This window comes from Meles meles, chromosome 1, assembly GCF_922984935.1.
Source record: "Meles meles chromosome 1, mMelMel3.1 paternal haplotype, whole genome shotgun sequence".
NCBI lineage: Eukaryota > Metazoa > Chordata > Mammalia > Carnivora > Mustelidae > Meles > Meles meles.
In genome coordinates, this window is record NC_060066.1 from 39,155,791 (window position 1) to 39,171,089 (window position 15,299).

The window sequence follows — 15,299 nt, forward strand, 5'->3', positions numbered from 1 at the left end:
CTTCAAGTTCTTCACTGAAAGATTATTTCCTTCTCCACACTCTTGCTATTCTACTCCCAATACTTCTGACACTCAAACGTGCAGTCATTTTCCCGAGAGCAAGCAATCCTGCAACACGGGCTGGGTGTCCTACAATTCACACCAGTTCTGACACCACCTACCTGGAGACGGTGTCAGATCCCACAGGTTAAGGACTCGGTCCCACAAGACTGCCCCTTCTTCAGATGCCAGTTGGAAGTCCCTGGTCTCCAATACCTCTGACCAACTGGCTAGAAATTGGTCCCACCTATATGACCTCTTTCCTCAAATTCAGTAATTTGCTAGAATGGCTCCCAGAACTCAAGAAAACAGTTTACTGACTCCATTACTGTTTTGTTTTTTAATGAAAAGATTTAACTCTGAAAAGCCAGATGGAAGAGAAGCACAGGGTAAGGTATGAGGGAACAAGGAGGCCCTGGCCCTCTTCAAACTCACTACCCTCCCAACACCTTCAAGTGTTCAGCAAACGGGAAGTTCTCCAAACCCCAACTGTATTATAAGATTTTTTACACAGGCATAATCAAGTAGGCATGACTGATTAAATCATTGCCCGTTGACAACCAAACTCAATCTCTAACCTGCCTCCCCCTCCCAGAAGCAGGTCTGGATGGGGCAGGGGGTAGAAGTGTCTGAGAAAGTTCTAACGCTCTAACCTTGAGGTTGGGCACCGCCGCCCCCCCCCCCCCCCCCCCCCCCCCCCCCCGCCAACCAGCCCACCATCCTAGAGAATTTTCACCTCATTAACATAAAAGTTGTGACTGAAAGGGGCTTTAATGAATAAGAAAAGACACTCCTTTAGTCTTTAAGGCTCTTATCACTTAGGGAATCACAAGGACTTTAGGAGCTATATGCCAGGAAAGGGGCAGCTGCACGAAGACCAAAATACATATTTCTTTTTTTTTTTTTTTTTTGACAGAGAGAAATCACAACTAGGCAGAGAGAGAGGAGGAAGCAGGCTCCCTGCAGAGCAGAGAGCCTGATGCGGGGCTCGATCCCAGGACTCTGGGATCATGACCTGAGCTGAAGGCAGAGGCTTTAACCCACTGAGCCACCCAGGCGCCCCCAAAATACATATTTCTTATTCTATCGCAATATCACAGTCATATACCCCCTCTTTTCAGAATCCTCGAATCCCCAGTACACACAAGAAGACAGTTTGTCCTGCAAATAAGAAAGGCAAACCCTTTATGGTTTAAGTAGCACCAAAATTGGTCTGTTTTGTCCAAGTTAAAATAGGCAGAGAACGACTTCAGATGTAGAAAGAGAAACTGGAAGTACATCAGAGAATTAAGTTTTCAATCATCTTGACACCAAGACTCTTCCAAGGATTAATCTTTTATTAATTGACCCGGCTCATCAAAGTTTATTTCTAACTTTAGTTTTAAGTTATCATCCTAGATGATATGTTACATCTATTAGTGATACTGTTATAATCCTAATTCCTCAAAAAGCTTAATTCTTTATGTAGCTCACATACCAATACTTCTTCAATGAAAACAGGTTTTAATAAAATACAACAAGGACTACCAAGATGGCAGGCTCTTAAAGAAATTAAATCATATGTCTTAAGGTAGACTTTAATTTTCCTGGAACTGATTCCTATTAAGATAAAAGTCTTAAAAAGAATTTAACACGAACTACCTCACTCAAAAAAAGGATCTGAAGCAGTAAGGGAAAGTAAGTGGAGTTGAAACTACAGCTTTAAGGCAGTTAAGACAGCCAGTGTTTAATGCTCAGTCAACACTGCAACGTTGAGGGTTGCATCAGACAATAACGCGATGAAAAAAGCAAAGAGGCAACAATTCACTGAGTAATGTCTGAGGCTCCACGATTAACTAACCTGCCTACAGAGCTTCAAACTCCTCTCTCATCCAATCCCCCTTTCATGTAAGGATCTGACAGACTAATTTGTTGCTCCTTTAATAAGCTATTAACTACATGTGGAGGTGAAAAAAAAAAAACTGAAGTTATTACTACACATACCTGTATTTTTCCTCTCAAAATTCAGAACGGAATTTTAATGATTCTTCCAATTCAGTGTTTAAATGACAGTAAATACAACATGATATTATCACCATTGTTGAGAATCCCAGATCAGACTAAAATTTTAGCAGGCTCCAAACCACCATCTGATGCCACCCCGCCCAACAACCTCCCGCAGGCCACTCTACTGAGTCTAAACCAAGACTTCTTACCCTTCAGCACCTGGGATGGCCTTGCCAGGATTCGAACCTGGATCATCTGTATGGTCAGACAGAGGCTTCCAATGAGCACAAGACCAGCTGCGGGTGCAGATCCCTTCCTCACAATTAAAATTCTGAAATGCCAGGCATTTTCAGAGAACCCGGTTTGCAGAACGACAGGTTTTTACCAGATACTAAAAATAAAGAACTCAGGGGAAAAAAAAAATGAACATAAGGATAAGGCTATGCGTCTCCTAACTAAAAGACACTTCCATACACACCATCGCCTTTGGTTATAATCACCTTGAAAGGGAGGCAGGTAAAGATCACCCTAACTTTTTACAAATAAAGTCAATGCAGAGCTGTCAGAACTCCTCTCATGGAACTAAACTACTCAAAATTGTAAGGAAAACCAGGAGTGTTCTAGAAACTTTACCTTGGCATTTTTCTGGATTGGGCAAAACTTTGGACCTCTTTGGAGGCAAATTTATTCGAGGATCCCCAACAGTCAGTCCCAAAATAGTACCGGCTGGAATTTCTGCTGGTGATGTTATTCCTTTAACAAAAAACAAATAAAACCCAACCTTTAACAAAGTCATTCACAATATATGTACTTGCTTGAATATTCAAATTTTTTAATAAAAATTTCTTCTTGGGCTAATTATTAAAAAACCTACATTCCTCTTCTGTCCCACTAATACTTTTAGAGAGTAAATTAACATTTGTAGAGAGTAACAGTTCTTACCAAAAACATTAAGTTAACATAACAGATTATTTTACAACACGAACATGTTTATTTCCATCAGTGATAACTTCAGTAGCTTCAAACACAAACGTAATTGTGTATGGATAAGTAGAGACGTTAGTTTTAGTACCTGGGCTATGTTTTTACCTATCATATCAGAATGCCAGTTATTTGGAATACTAACATAAACTCAGAGTTTCCTAATTTCACTGAGTCAGGCACCACTCCTCCATGTTCTCTTGCTGTACTATGACAAGGGGTTCCAAGTTAAAAAGCACTGCTCCGTGTAGTTAGCCCAACTGTAAAACACTCTTTTAATGCACTTCCCACTCCTCCCTTCGTCCCCAAACCACCCGGTCAGTATTCCCTCTGAATACCTCCCAACAACTCAAAAATGGCTTCTTGTCTGTGATGAAGGGAAACGCTATCAGGATTCGTACAGGTTTCAATCCACCAGTGGTGAGGTGTCTTCTCTATGTCTTCTCCCTCCTGAAAAATAACAACTCCTATTCACCAGAGAAATGATGAATCAGACTTGATCATTTTGTTAGGGCTGAGATTCGTGGGCAACTGCTCCCCTATTTAACACACTAATTCACACCAACCTAAGTGCTCTTCTGATCAGAGGCATGGACATAGCATTACACCTCTCTCAAGATTTCACACACTAAAAGCCACACCTATGGTTTTCAGAGAGACACCTGCATTCTTCTCGCAGCACACCACTGACAAACGAGGCCTGCTCCTTGCTCCTCTCCCACTACTGCCAACTTCATACCAATTTAAGCAGTAAGAATTTCCCCACGAAAAAAATCACCAAACCTATACTGTCTGAAGAAATCTTTGGCAAAAGGATATCTTACAATTGCTTTATTCCTAGAAACTTCAAATAAGATACACAAGTCTTTTACTTGTATTTTTCCCAGACAGAACGAGGAATTGAGCTAGGTTTCAAAAATCATCTCGGGGTACTTGGCTGGCTCAGTCAGAAGAGACTGAAACTCTTAATATCAGGGTCATGAGTTTGAGCCCCATGCTAGCACAGAGATTACTTAAATGAATAAAAATATAAGAACTTGGGGTGCCTGGGTGGCTCAGTCAGTTAAGCATCTGCCTTCGGTTCGGGTTGTGATCTCAGGGTCCTGGGATGCAGCCCTGTGTCGGGTTCCATGCCCAGCGGGGAGCCTGCTTCTCCCTCTCCACCCTGGTTCACGCTGTTGCTATCTCTGTCTCTCAAATAAATAAATAAAATCTAAACAAATAAATTAATTAATTAAAAAAATAAAAAAACAAAAAAGAAAACCTCAGTACCTCCAGCACCTCAGTACCAGGTGCACACAGAGAAAGAGACTTACAGCCATGATTCATACGAAGTTCACTGAAGTAGGATGTGCTCCTACAGATGCTACGGAAGCAACCTGTTAACATACAAGCTATTTATGTCACTCAGGTAGCACAGCTTATTGGTTTAAAGCACAGGCTCTGGAACCAAACTTCTCAGGTTCAAATCCTCCCTGAGCGACTTACAAGCTAGAGTGGAGCCCCTCCTCCATGCCAAGCACTGTGCTAAACACTGGGGACAGAGTCTTCGCCCTCACCAAGTTCAATGTGAACATCGCCTAAGTACACAAGCAAATCTAAACATATAAACTGAGGAAATGTACAAAATGCAATGAAATACAAATAATTGATTTCATTTAACTTGGGGGTCAGGAAGGGATTCCAGAAGGAAATGAGATAAAGGCTGAAATCTGAAGACTAAGGAAGGTTTACCAAGCAGAGAGGGGGCGAGGACAGAACACTGGGCCAGGTGGGGAGAAAGCAGGTGTGAAGGCTTTAAGGGAGCAGAGACCTGACATATTCCAGGACCTGAGAGAAGGCCAGCACGGCTGAGCTGCAGTGCGGAGAGACAGAGCCAGAGGCAAGAAGCCACAAGAGTACGCAGTCACACGAACGACCACAAATACAGTAAGAAGCTACTCAATAGCTTTAGATCAGGAAATGACAATATACGAATCCACTGTTAAGAGACCATTCTGTTCCCTGCATGGAGGCTGGAGTGAAAGGAAGAGCAGAGGAAGTAAGGAAGCTGCTTCGGTGAGACACACTGGTTGAGGCCAGTGTAGAAGCACAGAGAGAGAGGACAGAAGGAGCTTTTTTTTTTTTTTAATATTTTATTTATTTATTTGACAGAGAGAAATCACAACTAGGCAGAGAAGCAGGCAGAAAGAGAGGAGGAAGCAGGCTCTCTGCTCTGCTTGATGCGGGGCTCGATCCCAGGACCCTGGGATCATGACCTGAGCCGAAGGCAGAGGCTTTAACCCACTGAGCCACCCAGGCGCCCCCAGAAGGAGCTTTTGATTTTTAAAGTATTTTTCTTCTAACAGCTCAAAATCTGTTCCCACCTACATCTCATATGACCACGTGAACTCTGTGGGAGGCCCCGGTATGGAAGGGTCAGCTGTGTTAACACAGGGAAACAAACCGAATCTGAACCTGGAGCGTCTGATTCCTAACCTCATCGCTCTTCTCTAGACCTGCAGGGGCAACTTGGTAGCCACCGGCCACAGAGATCTATTTTTACTTAATTTCTAGTTAATTAAAATTCAATGAAAGTACAAATTCAGCTCCTCGGTCACACCAGCCACATCTCAAATGCTCAAGAACTACATGCGACTAACAGCTACCACACTCGGCGCACCCTTGCGGAAAGCTAGACAGTGCCGCACTAGACATACTGCTCTTAACGTTTTCGGGACCACAGACCTTTAAAACTAGCCCCAGAGAGCCTTATTACACTGCTGGAGGGAATGCAAGCTGGTGCAGCCACTCTGGAAAACAGCATGGAGGTTCCCCAAAACGTTAAAAATAGAGCTACCCTATGACCCAGCAATCGCACTACTGGGTATTTACCCTAAAGATACAAATGTAGTGATCCAAAGGGGCATGTGAAGCCAAATGTTTATAGCAGCAATGTCCACAATAGCCAAACTGTGAAAAGAGCCCAGATGTCCACTGACAGATGAACAGGTAAAGAAAATGTGATATAAATATACAGTGGAGGGGCGCCTGGGTGGCTCAGTGGGTTAAAGCCTCTGCCTTCAGCTCGGGTCATGATCCCAGGGTCCTGGGATCGAGCCCCGCATCGGGCTCTCTGCTCGGCAGGGAGCCTGCTTCCCCCCCTCTTTGTCTGCCTCTCTGCCTACTTGTGATCTCTGTCTGTCAAATAAATAAATAAAAATCTTTAAAAAAAAATATGGATAGAACTAGAGTATATTATGCTAAGCGAAATCAGTCACTCAAAGAAAGTCAAATACCATACGATTTCACTCATGTGGAATTTAAGAAACAAAACAGAGGATCGGAAGGGAAGGGAGGGAAAATAAAACAAGATGAAATGAGAGAGGGAGACAAACTGTAAGAGACTCTTAATCATAGGAAACAAACTGAGGGTTGCTGGAGGGGAGATGGGGGAATGGGGTCACTGGGTGATGGACATTAAGGAGGGCATGTGATATAATAATGAGCACTGGGTGTTCTGTAAGACTGATGAATCACCGAACTCTGCCTCTGAAACTAACAATACACTGTGTGTTAACTGAATTTAAATTAAATTAAAAAAAAAAAACTAGCCCCATAAAATATGAACCACACAAGTACAAACAAACAAAAAATGGCACAGAATTTTAGTAACTTTAAGGGCTCTATTACCCACAAGACTCACCAACTACATGGACAGTCTGCATTTAATAAGAACAAGTCTGTTTACTTATTAGATTCACTGAGATCTGTTCTTCCAGAAGTGGAAGGTGACCAAGTCTTTGATAAGAAGCATGCGCAGAGAAAGAAACATTTATAGGCCATGGCCCCGAATGGTACCGAAGTATGTTAGGTCTCAGAAATTTGCTAAGAAGGACACGAGTGGAATAAAGCACCATAGTCGCATTTACTCTCACGGTCTGGACAGAAGCGGCCTTCAGCGCCTCGGTCAGGATGGAGTGGGAAAGCGGACCGATCAACCGGAGCCTGTTCATCTCCATCGTCAAATCACTGAAAGAGAGAAAAGGTCTCAAGGTGGAAATGTCCACCGTACACAGTGTCTGAGCCACTAGTGAGCACAGAGCAAGTCTTCACTAAAACTATTCAGTGGGTTCAGAGCAAATCCAGCCTGTACCTGATTATAATGCCTGTGGCTGCGGAGATCCAAGAAGACGGCTGGTGTGGATCTCTAGTTCCATCACCGATGACTTTTTTAATGGGTTTAGCATTTTCTCCATCATCTTTCCGTTTTCTTTTCTTGCCAATTTTCTCATCAGGCAGTTCGGTTTGGCTTTTTTCTTCGGACGTTGTCAGCTGGAGGCCAGGGGTGCAGATGATGGGTTTGATGGGTTCCACACATTGGCACACTGCTTTGAGTTCCTCTAAAATATCCTAAGGAAATATTGAGACACTTCAGGGGGTTTAGTTCATATTATTTTTTTACTCCCTTTAAAAAATTTACATCTTTATCCCTTTACAAATTAAATGAAATACACCATCATCAAAAAGCTTTTGGGGCACCTGGGTGGCTCAGCTGTTAAGTGTCTAACTTCAGCTCAGGTCATGGTCCCAGGTTCCTGGGATGGAGCCCCACATCAGGCTCCCTGCTCAGCAGGAAACCTGCTTCTCCCTCTCCCACTCCCCTTGCTTGTGTTCCCTCTCTCGCTGTGTCTCGATCTGTCAAATAAATAATATCTTTAAAAAAAAGAAAGCTTTTCGTTGCTTCAAACAGTGCATGGCATTTGAAACCAAAAAACTCCTAAGTGTCAGGGGCGCCTGGGTGGCTCAGTTGGTTAAGCCTCTGCCTTAGGCTTGGGTCACGATCCCAGGGTGCACGCTCTCTGTCAAATAAATAATAATATCTTGGGACACCTGGGTGGCTCAGTTGGTCACAATCCCAGAGTCTTGGGATCAAGTCCCCCATGGGCTCCTTGCTCAACAGGGGGCCTGCTTCTCCCTTTGCCTGCCTCTCCCTCTGCTTGTGCGCTCTCTCTCTCGGTCCAAAAAAAAAAAAAAAGAAGAAAAGAAAGAAAAATCTTAAATAAGTAAAATCTTAAAAAACAACAACTCCTAAGTTTGTAAAGATTAATGAAAGACTAATGAGAACAACATGACTACTCTGAACAGTTAACATTTTTTTGAAAATGAGGTTAAAGAGAAAATTTACAGCTTACCATATGAAACCAGTGAATAGACAAAAAAAAAAATGAATAACAGAGATTAAAAATCATCAGACTTACTTAAAACAGCTTCTCATCATCAAAGAGGCTCTGACAAGCACATAGATACCAGTAAATTCAGGCATCATGGGAGCATTAGACCAAATGCAGCACTTCAAGCCACTATTTAATACAGTGAGTCTTTATCTCTACTTTTGCTTATGGTTTACCAAAACATAAAAGGTCAAGATTTGCTTCGTTTCATATTCACATAACATTTTCTTCCCTATATTCAAATACCAAGCTATCAGCCCAACTTTAATACTACTTAAACTTCCAAAGCACTGATTTCAGTGGTAATTAAGAATGCAGTAACCGGGGGCACCTGGGTGGCTCAGTGGGTTAAGCCTCTGCCTTCGGCTCAGGTCGTGATCCCAGGGTCCTGGGATCGAGCCCCACATCGGGCTCTCTGCTCGGCGGGGAGCCTGCTTCCTCCTCTCTCTCTCTGCCTACCTGTGATCTCTCTTTCTCTGTCAAATAAATTAAAAAAAAAAAAAAAAAAAAGAATGCAGTAACAGGAGCACCTGGCCGGCTCAGTTATTAAGCATCCGCCTTAGACTCAGGTCATGATCCCAGGGTCCTGGAATCAAGCCCCACATTGGGTTCCCTGCTCAGCGGGAAGCCTGCTTCTCCCTCTCCCATTCCCTCTCCCACTCCCCCTGCTTGTGTTCCCTCTCTTGCTCTGCCAAATAAATAAAATCTTAAAAAAAAAAAAAAAAAAAAGAATGCAGTAACAGAGTTGTGAGGAAATCATCTCAACGATTATACCTGTTTAAGCGTTGGATGAAGCCAGATCCACAACTGCCTGCTCTCAGAAGTGTGACTGGGGGTCCTCTCAGATTTCCAAATAAATGTGACAGGCCCCAGCATCTCTCGAGGGTATCTGTTTGCCCGATAGAGCAGGACACTACCTTGGCGTTTCCCAGACAGGCAGTGAACTGCCGCGAAAGTCAGTCCTGATGTAAACAAAGACAACACGTCATGATCTCCGGTGCTGAGATGGCGGTGCTATCGCCCGATCGCCACACTGTTTCTGGTTGTCTATCTCCCTAAGGGCTGAGGCACTGCTTTTGATCACTGCATAGATCAAAGCCTGGCACACGGTAAGTTCTCAATAAACAGTGAATGAATGATTTGATGAAGTTTGAGTTTCTGCCTGACTGAAGTCACTCCACCCAAACAACGGCTCTCTCACTTAACACCTAACAACGTTAGAAAAGATCTGAAACCACCCCCCCTTCTCTAACATTAACAAATTCCCTGGGAACAAGAACTGTCTCTTACATTTTGATATATGTTTAAATTCCAAAAAGCTTCCTTGCTAGAGATATAAATAAATACGCAAAGACTAAAATAGCGCTCAGCTTTGAAACAGGTTTACCTGCATCTACACTACACATCGGAGAAAGGGCCTTCAGGATTTCTTCCTCTTTGCCCGTCAACTCCAAGCAACAGTAGTAGGATAAATCCTGCACAGAGGGAGAGACATAATTAAATACTTAGGAAGGGACATGGGGGAAAACTGTAAGAAGCCAAAGGCCACATAAGAAAAACTTCTACAAGTCCACACCACAGACCAAATTGCTAAAGCTGTCATTTCGTAAGTCAAAATCTGAAATCTATTTCTATGACATCAGCAAATATTCTTAAATCAATCTTAAGCAAAGTCAAAATGAATTTTCATTTAAAATGTTAAGTTACCGGGGTATACTGGGATCGAGCCCCACATCAGGTTCTCTGCTCAGCAGGAAGCCTGCTTCCCCCTCTCTCTCTGCCTGCCTCTCTGCCTACTTGTGATCTCTGTCTGTCAAATAAGTAAATAAAATCTTTAGGAAAAAAAAATGTTAAGTTACGGTGTCCTTGTCAGAAAGAGTATCTGTGGGCGCTCCTAGCTGGCTCAAATGCTCATTACTGGATAAACAGATAAACAAGATGGGGTATCACATACAACGCAGTACTACTATTCAGCCTCAAACATGAGGAAATTCCAACACAGGAGACAACATGGCTGAGCCTTGAAGACATTATGTTAAGTGAAATAAGCCAGTCTCAAAAGGATAAATATTGTGTGATTCTACTTATATGAGGCATCTAGAATGGTCAAATTCCCAGCGACAGAAAGTAGAATGGTGGTTGCTGGGAGCAAGAGGGTAGGCAAAGGGGAGTTACTGTTTAACAGGGGTAGTTTCATTTTGAGAAGATGAAAAAGATCTAGAGATGGATGGTGACCATAGTTATACAACAATGTGACTACAGTTAATGCCATAGAACTGCCCACCTAAAAATAATTAAAGGGCATGCTTGGCTGGCTCACTCTATAGGGCATGTAACTCTTGATCTCAGGGTTGTACATTCAAGCCCCATGTTGGGTGTAAAGATTACTTAAAAACAAAATCTTGGGGTGCCTGGGTGGCTCAGTTGGTTAGGCATCTGCCTTTGGTTCAGGTCATGATCCCAGATTCCTGGGATCAAGCTCCACATCAGGCTCCCAGCTCGGGAGGAAGCCTGCTTCTCCCTCTCCCTTCCCCCTGCTTGTTTTCCCTCTCTTGCTCTGCCTCTCTCTGTCAAATTAAAAAAAAACAAAAACCTTAAAAAAGAAAGTAATTAAAGTGTTCAAATTTGATGTTATGTACATTTAACCACAATTTTTTAAAGGTTCTTATATTGATTATTCTGCTTTATTGCTCTCAAGATCTTGGTATCAAAGAATCATAGTACCAGTGGTTTTCAAAATTTGGTCAAGGCTTCCAATTATGGAATGAATAGGTCACCGGGATAAAAGGCACAGCATAGAATACAGTCAATGATACCGTAATAGCGCTGTGTGGTGACCGATGGCAGCTGTGCTGCGGTGGCCGTGGCATAACAGAGAGAGAAGCAGAATCACTGTTGTACACCTGTGACTCATTAACACTGTGTGTCAACTACACTCAGATAAAAAAAGTTAAAAAAAAAAAAATCTGGCCAAGGTCATCCTGCCATTGAAAGATCCTCTGCATAGAGGAAATTTCTAAATATTTACTGGGAGAGAGAGAGCAATTGATTTAGCAACGGGGGGAGGGGAGAGGGACAAGATTAATACTACCACCAGGCTCTACAACAAACTGTCCTCTCAAAGAATTTAAACAAACTTCCCAGCATCCCACTGAATCATAAGCATCCAGAAGAGCATTTTGAACACAGCTCTAAGGGCACACAAATATTTGGTGTGGGTCAGTGACTTCTAAATGAATCAGTACTGAAGAAATCTCGAACATGACCACCAAGACCCTGCGGGACCTGGTTCTTCCTCATTTCTCCCAAACTAACCTCTCCTTCACGTTATCCTCGATCCCACTCTCTTCGTCTTTATCACACCGAATTGATTTCCGTTCTTCCGTCTTACCTGACTTCCTCTGCCTCCCCGACTCTCCCACTGTCTTACCCCTTAGGACTGAGCCCAGACATCACTTCCGTTTTGTCGAAACAAGCCGAAAAAGAAACCCAGTTGGAAGCACACACCTGAAGGAGGCACCGGTTTGTCATGGCTCGGTAGCAGGCTCTGTGGCTCTTCACCGTCGGCCTCTCCCCCAGACAGTAGCCCCACTTCTTGACCATGTGAAACCGCTTGGCGTGCCAGATGTGAGTTTCCAACCATATGTTCTTCTTTTGTCTACGGTTGAATTCTAGCACCCGGTTTTTGTGGCACCTTCGAGCTTTATGACATTTATTTTTTGAATGTTCTTTTTTCTGATGTACTGCTTTCTCAGCCTGCGGTTTCAAGGACAGAGGCAGATCCTACTTTGTAACGGTTTCAAAACAAAGTTATGTGTGAGGAATTCAAACGACTAGCTTTAGGTTCGGTGGACTCCATTAGTATGCTTTTTTTTTTTAAGGATTTTATTCAAGAGAGACAGAGAGAGCACAAGCAGGGATAAGGGATACAGGCAGAGGAAGAGGGGGAAACAGACTCCCCACTGAGCAGGGCACCCGACATGGGGCTCCATTCCAGGACCTGGAGATCATGACTTAAGCCGAAGGCAGATGCTTAACCCACTGAGCCACCCAGGTGCCCCAGTATGCTTATTTTTTTTAACTTAGTTATCTCTCCAAAGAAGGAGCAGAAGGGGTGGCAACAGAGTGAGACTTCAGAGATGGACAAACTTAGAGAGGAAGCCCAGTCCTATCACTAACTGGGCAAGCTTCGTGGACTATAAGGATTAGAATATTTATAAAAGGCTCCACCAGTAACACAAGTTTACTGCGGCTATTCATATTAGAGAGCAAGACAACAGTCAGATGTTAGCTTTTTTGTTATTGGTTTTTTAACCCCTGGGTTTAGAACGAAACCCAAACATAGGATCAAAAATATCAAGCAAGGGACGCCTGGGTGGCTCAGTTGGTTAAGCCGCTGCCTTGGGCTCAGGTCATGATCCTGGGGTCCTGGGATCGGGTCCCGCATCGGGCTCCTTGCTCGGCAGGGAGCCTGCTTCCTCCTCTCTCTCTGCCTGCCTACTCTCTCTGACAAATAAATAAAATCTTAAAAAATATATATATATCAAGCAAGGGGCGCCTGGGTGGCTCAATGCGTTAAGCGTCTGCCTTCGGCTCAGGTCATTATCTCAGGGTCCTGGGATTGAGCCCCGTACCGGGCTCTCTGCTCAGCGGGGAGCCTTCTTCCCCCTCTCTCTGCCTACTTCTCTGCCTAGCTGTCATCTCTCTCTCTGTCAAATAAATAAATAAACTCTTTAAAAAAAAGAAAAAAGAAAAATATCAAGCGAGGAAAACCTACACATTTTACATTTGCTAGGTCCCGAGAGACAAATGCCAAACCTGATCACTGGGAAACAAACCTTACATTATGTCTAGAAAGCACAAAATCCCTGTTCAGTTTTCGCTCTTAATCTCCTTCATAGCTGAGCAAAACTTTTGGGGGGTTGGGAAACAAACCCAAAAACTCTCCCCTTTAGTCTATGGGCCCCTAAGGATAGTTTATGTTGATGAACTCTAACCCCACCACCAGAATAGTACCAGTTCAGAGAAGGCGCTCCATGGAGAACTTTTGAATCAACTAGCAAAGACATGGGTAGCCTAGACATCTGACAATGTCCAAGCCAAGGATTCTGGTGAAACCGAAAACTAGACTTGAACAAAAATTAAACCCAAGTGTCAAGTTTTCAATGCTGAAAAAGTCAAAAGGCAAATACCAGGCCTTGATGCTTTTTTCCCTTAACCTTCCAACTTTGAGCTGGCCACACCCCAAAATGCAGAAGTAAAATCGCTTATATGGTAAGGTTAGGATTTTATTTTAAATCTGGCAGGGAACCATCAACTATTTAATGCCATTAAAAGAAAGGGCTTCCAACCTGAAACTAAAAAAAAAAAAAAAAGAAAGAAAGAAAGGGCTTCCAAATACTACGTGTAATAGCCAACTGCCCACTAATTAGATAGCAAGGGGGGGTGGGAAGGATCATGACCAAAATATGCAAAATGAGCATGTTGCCTTTTTCATTTTAATTCTATTAGGTTAACAGTTCTCAATTTCTTTTAGGAACTACTAACTGAAACATTTTCACTAAGTGAAACTCATACCTCTTTCTGGGCAATCTCCCGCAACCGCCTGGGAAGGCGCTTGACATTGTGGCTCATGGCTCTCCGTCTCATGTGCCGGGGCAGGGTCTGGAAAACCAGCGAATTAGAAGACTTCTGGGTCACTGCTTTCAACATGGCACTGATTTCCGCAGCTCGGGCTTGAGCAAAAATAGAAGCTGTCGACAAAACCAGCACCATCATTAAAGATTAAGTCTCAAATCCGTACTTCTGGTAGATCTCAGAAGGAAGAGAGAGCTGAAGTCTGTGAGCTTACAACTCACCCACCACCTGAACCCCCAATTATATTAATACCAAGGGTGGTTATTTTTGTATTATAAGATTATGAAACTATTCCATTTCAACTTCTCTTTTCTACCAGGATTCAGTGTTACTTTTCTAATCAGATAAAAAGTTTAAAGCAAGTTTGCAAAGAATTTCTTAAAACAAAGGCCTATAGGCAATATAATCTCAACCATTTTTAAGTGCAACAATCCCATACGAAAACAAAGAAAAAGCAAGATTTTAACAATGGTTGTGACTTCAAGGGTTTGGTTTTTTGGGGTTTTTTTTTGTATTTTCTGTTTTTTCCAAATACGTACCCATAACTATTACTACTTTTCCTTCTAGAAAAACAGAAATTTTTTGGATATAAACAGGAGGCACAGAGGTTAGAAGACACACCTAAAGAATACAGGGTTTGGGGATAGCAGGGGCAACGGGAGACAAGGTCTGAAGAGCCTGGAGGTCTTATCCTAGGAGTGTGTTAAATTTGGTTTCATCTTTGGAGAATGGGTGCTGAGAAGCAGAGATGGCATTTTATATTTTAAAAAAGAGGTAGGGGAAGGGCAAAGAAGTTTTAGGACGAAAAGGAACAGTTCACAGATACGGACTTATAAGAAGACAAGTAAGAGGGAGAAGAGAGACTGAAGAGAGAACAATCAGGTTCAGGAAAGCTACAGCCAAAGTCTAGGCCGGAGGTGAGAAGGGAGGAGGAGAGGAGGGAGACAGGGAGGCAGGGCCAAGACAGACACTGAAGTCCGGCTTTATCAGAAACCAAGAGCTCATCGTATAATCAAACTTCACTTCTTCACAAACACCTACCAGTTATATACTTGGGAATTTCCTGAGATGTGCCCTCGGGACCTGCTTTCCAACCTCCCTTCTTTTTAAACATGATTTTGGAGGAAGACTGCTCCTTCACATCAGGATCCACGGGGGAGTGGTGGGTCATTTTGGTTTGCCGCTGTCGTGAAGTTCCGGGAAAAGGCTCTGGTTTATTTTCAAAAAGAAAACAGAAAGAAATAGGTCAGCCTTACCAGGAATCTGCATCACAGTGGAGAACATTCACTGGGTGGCAACACTACTCATTGTTTTTAATCCTACAACGACCCTGTAAGGAGGTTATTACTATCTTCCCTCTAAAGAGGAGGGAATCTCGGAGAGTGAGGTGAACGAATTACCTTGCCCAAGGTGACATTGCCAGCGGGTCTCACACTGGCTAAT

At 43.1% G+C, this 15,299-nt stretch overlaps 1 protein-coding gene across 3 annotated transcripts in view; it reads right to left on the reverse strand.

Annotated features, from left to right (window-relative positions):
• POP1 (POP1 homolog, ribonuclease P/MRP subunit) overlaps window positions 1-15,299 on the reverse strand; it is a 39,257-nt gene that overhangs the window by 15,828 nt on the left and 8,130 nt on the right. For 2 of the 3 annotated variants that reach the window (XM_046021089.1, XM_046021080.1), the window contains 9 exons: window positions 14,898-15,065; window positions 13,797-13,972; window positions 11,727-11,975; window positions 9,607-9,694; window positions 8,994-9,181; window positions 7,142-7,398; window positions 6,918-7,017; window positions 3,345-3,456; window positions 2,659-2,778 (listed from right to left, as the gene is read on the reverse strand). In XM_046021089.1, coding sequence (XP_045877045.1) covers window positions 2,659-2,778; window positions 3,345-3,456; window positions 6,918-7,017; window positions 7,142-7,398; window positions 8,994-9,181; window positions 9,607-9,694; window positions 11,727-11,975; window positions 13,797-13,972; window positions 14,898-15,065 — 1,458 coding nt within the window. The remainder of the gene's footprint in view (window positions 1-2,658; window positions 2,779-3,344; window positions 3,457-6,917; window positions 7,018-7,141; window positions 7,399-8,993; window positions 9,182-9,606; window positions 9,695-11,726; window positions 11,976-13,796; window positions 13,973-14,897; window positions 15,066-15,299) is intronic. The other variant, XM_046021098.1, reaches the window with a different exon arrangement.